The sequence below is a fragment of the Pseudoliparis swirei genome, unplaced genomic scaffold (genome assembly GCF_029220125.1).
Source record: "Pseudoliparis swirei isolate HS2019 ecotype Mariana Trench unplaced genomic scaffold, NWPU_hadal_v1 hadal_26, whole genome shotgun sequence".
In the NCBI taxonomy this organism is placed as follows: Eukaryota; Metazoa; Chordata; class Actinopteri; order Perciformes; family Liparidae; genus Pseudoliparis; species Pseudoliparis swirei.
In genome coordinates this window covers 295,778-299,035 of record NW_026613262.1, presented here as the reverse complement: position 1 = coordinate 299,035, position 3,258 = coordinate 295,778, and the positions used below count along the sequence as shown (strand labels likewise).

Sequence of the window (3,258 nt, the reverse complement as noted above, 5' to 3'; positions counted from 1 at the left end):
TGAACCCTAAAGGAGATGTGACGTTGACCGGTGATTGATCTCTTCCTCACCAGAGATCACGTTCGTGTTTCCCGACGACGCCGACCGGAAACCGATTGAGAAGAAAGTTCTTGGTAAAAAACGAATTTGGAAGTCAAGAGCTTATAAAAGCATATTAAAGTTAAATAACAAGGCTTATTAAAGTTAAATAACAAGGCTCATTAAAGTTAAATAACAAGGCTTATTAAAGTTAAATAACGAGGCTTATTAATGTTAAATAACAAGGCTTATTAAAGTTAAATAACGAGGCTTATTAATGTTAAATAACAAGGCTTATTAAAGTTAAATAACGAGGCTTATTAAAGTTAAATAACAAGGCTTGTTAAAGTGAAATAACAAGGCTTGTTAAAGTGAAATAACAAGGCTTATTAAAGTGAAGTATTGCGTACGTTGTGTGTTCTCTGCAGCCTCCATGGTGGTTCAGAAGGTGAAGGGACTCCTCTACAGACTTCTGAAGGTCCCAGCAGCAGATCTGAAGCTCAGCTACACCAGCACCAAGGTGAGACTTTGAGAAGGTATATAAATATATATAATAATTATTATATATATTTATATATATATACATACAATACATATTATATATATATATATACACAATTATATAAATGTATACAACAAATATTATATACAATGTATATATAATATATATTATGTATATATTAGTGCTGTGAAGAATAACGCGTTAATTCAATTATAGGTTTAACTAGTTTTGTTTTTTTAACGCATTTAACGCATGCGCAGAATGAGCTTCCAATACACCACTTCAATCTGAACTCTGTCCGCTCTCATGCAGACGGTCTGTTCATCGGTAATGATCCTTCCGCAGGTTCACCTCCGGAAACCTTGTTACGACTTTTACTTCCTGTAGATCAGGGTCTCAACACGTCGATCGCGACCTGCCAGTCGATCGCGGCGTAGTGTCGGTAGATCGCATGACATTAAAGAGATTGGCCCGCCCCCTGACATGTTCTCTAGAGCACGTCTTTGTTCTTTTATTAAACTAAACGTCTGTTGTTGATCGTATCTCCACAGCAGCATGTCATTTCTGTCTCTTCGCGTTGCGTTAACACTTATCGATCTCCGTCTCGCGCCACAGAGCTCCGTGCGCGCATCGGGACCGAGCAAAAGAAAAGTCACTTGTCAATCTGTCCCTGTGTCCGGGCCGGTGAGGTTTCAGCTTTGCAGCGGTGTCCCCGCCGTCCCTTTCATCACGGCCCAGTTCATGAAGAAAACCCACACAGTCAGTTTGCCTCAGCAGCTGCTAGAGGAAGACTAGAGGCCTTTAGATTGTATCATGGTGGAGTTAATGGTTGACAAACAAGAGAAAAATGTTCTGTTTAACCTCCTGTTACCTTTACATTTACTAACATATTTTACCCTCGGGGTCAATTTGACCCCAGCAATTAAAACCTCCAGAAAATTATTAGAATTAATATTGCTTCCCAAGTTTAAGTGTGAGGTACTTTATGTTTGTTTGTTGACTACCTAAATAGCCCTTTAAATAAATAAAAAAGTTGATATTTCTTATGTTTGACACAGTGAAAAACAGCCTGGGGTCAAATTGACCCCAAAGAACACCGACATTAAACATTGAATGGGGTCAAATTGACCCGAAAGGTAACAGGAGGGTTAAACATTCTGTTTAGGATGAAGATGTATTAATGTTCCATATGGAAGAAAACTGCTAAATAACTGCTGAGTTGCAGCACCATTGTATAGAAGAATGTATAAATGTATATATCCGTCTTTTGTCATAAATCTCTATGTTCTCACAAAATATACCGAGAATATCGGTAATATGTGATTAATCATGATTAATCCACAAAAACCTGTGATTAACCCGATTAAAAATTTTAATCGTTTCACAGCCCTAATAAAAATGTATAATATAATTATTTACAAATATATAAATATTTATTATATACCAGAAAATATAAAAGGTTATAGAGAGTAAGTTCCTGAGACTTCATCTCTTTGTTCTAGATGTTGGGCACAGAGTTTGAGATCGACAGCGACATGAAGACTCTCCAGTTTTACTCCATCGAGGACGGAGACCAGGTGCTGGTCCGCTGGTCCTGACCCGGCAGACCCTGCAGACGTGGGGAGGAGACCCCGTTCTCACGGACAACAGAAACTTTCAAGACGGAACTGAACCGTGTACCTCTTGAGCTCCGGCAGCCGACCGAGCCGCCGCCGCCGGAGACGGATGAACACCACGATGACGTCATCGCCTCCGAAAAATGTAACCGCACTGGGAGCACTCCCCCCCCCCCCCCCCTCCCAGTGCGGTGCATGGCAACATGTCCCCTTGTACTTCCTGTAGAATCATTGGTCTTAAAGTGCGCTTAACAAATCCAAGGAGTTAATTAATAAACTGTATTTGCGAATGCTTATTGTGTTGCATTGATTTAAGTGTAATCACTTAGTTTTCAGTTTGATATATATTTATTATATACATCTTTATCATTGTAAAATTATTAAATGAACATTTATCATTTCTGGATTCATTACAAATCAACTGAAATATTGCAAGCCTTTTTGATTTGATTTATTGCTTGATTATAAACAGAAACAGAAAACTCAAAATATCCCATTCTCAAGAAAAATATCATATAAAAAAGTAGTAGTATAGTAATAAAAAAAAAAAACTTGAATTATCTAATTAACAAGAAAAAACACCTGCAGGGTTTCAGCTGTAACAAACACTCAGCTGTTATAAATCTTTACTTTTTGGTCTTTTGAAAAAATATTTAGGATTTATGAGATATTTTTTTAAGCTTTAAGCTGCAATATTAAAATAATAAAAAAAAGAATAAAAGGCTGCAATATTTTTGATGATTGTAATGAATCCGAGAATTTTTTTTTTTTTTTTTTTTGCATTACAGAAAATAAAGAACTTTATCACAATATTCTAATTTTCTGAGACAGTCCTGTATATATGAAAATATATATATAATAAATATATATTATATATATTTAGTATACACACACATCATAGTTCACACACTGATTGGCAATACGGGGACACTCGTTTGGTTTTACCATCCTTCATAAATCTTATGGCTTCTTAATAATGGTCGCGTGTCATAAAGTATGTTTAAAAAAAAGAAGCTTAATTGCTGCAAAAATGTAAATCACCAAAATAAGATTTGAAAATTAAAAATTGTTATTCCTGGTTTAAATAATTTCATTGTGATATTATAAAGTGATTTTTAGGAC

At 35.9% G+C, this 3,258-nt stretch overlaps 1 protein-coding gene across 4 annotated transcripts in view; it reads left to right on the top strand.

Annotated features, from left to right (window-relative positions):
* The window catches only part of tbce (tubulin folding cofactor E), an 8,390-nt gene extending 5,960 nt beyond the window's left edge, over window positions 1–2,430 (top strand). For 2 of the 4 annotated variants that reach the window (XM_056410710.1, XM_056410711.1), the window contains exons 14-15: window positions 54–113; window positions 447–535. In XM_056410710.1, the coding sequence (XP_056266685.1) occupies window positions 54–99 (46 nt within the window). In that variant the 3' untranslated portion in view covers window positions 100–113; window positions 447–535. Of the gene's footprint in view, window positions 1–53; window positions 114–446; window positions 539–2,022 lie in introns of those variants that run through there. The other 2 variants (XR_008831095.1, XM_056410709.1) reach the window with 2 other exon arrangements.
* The last annotated feature ends 828 nt before the right edge of the window (window positions 2,431–3,258 follow it).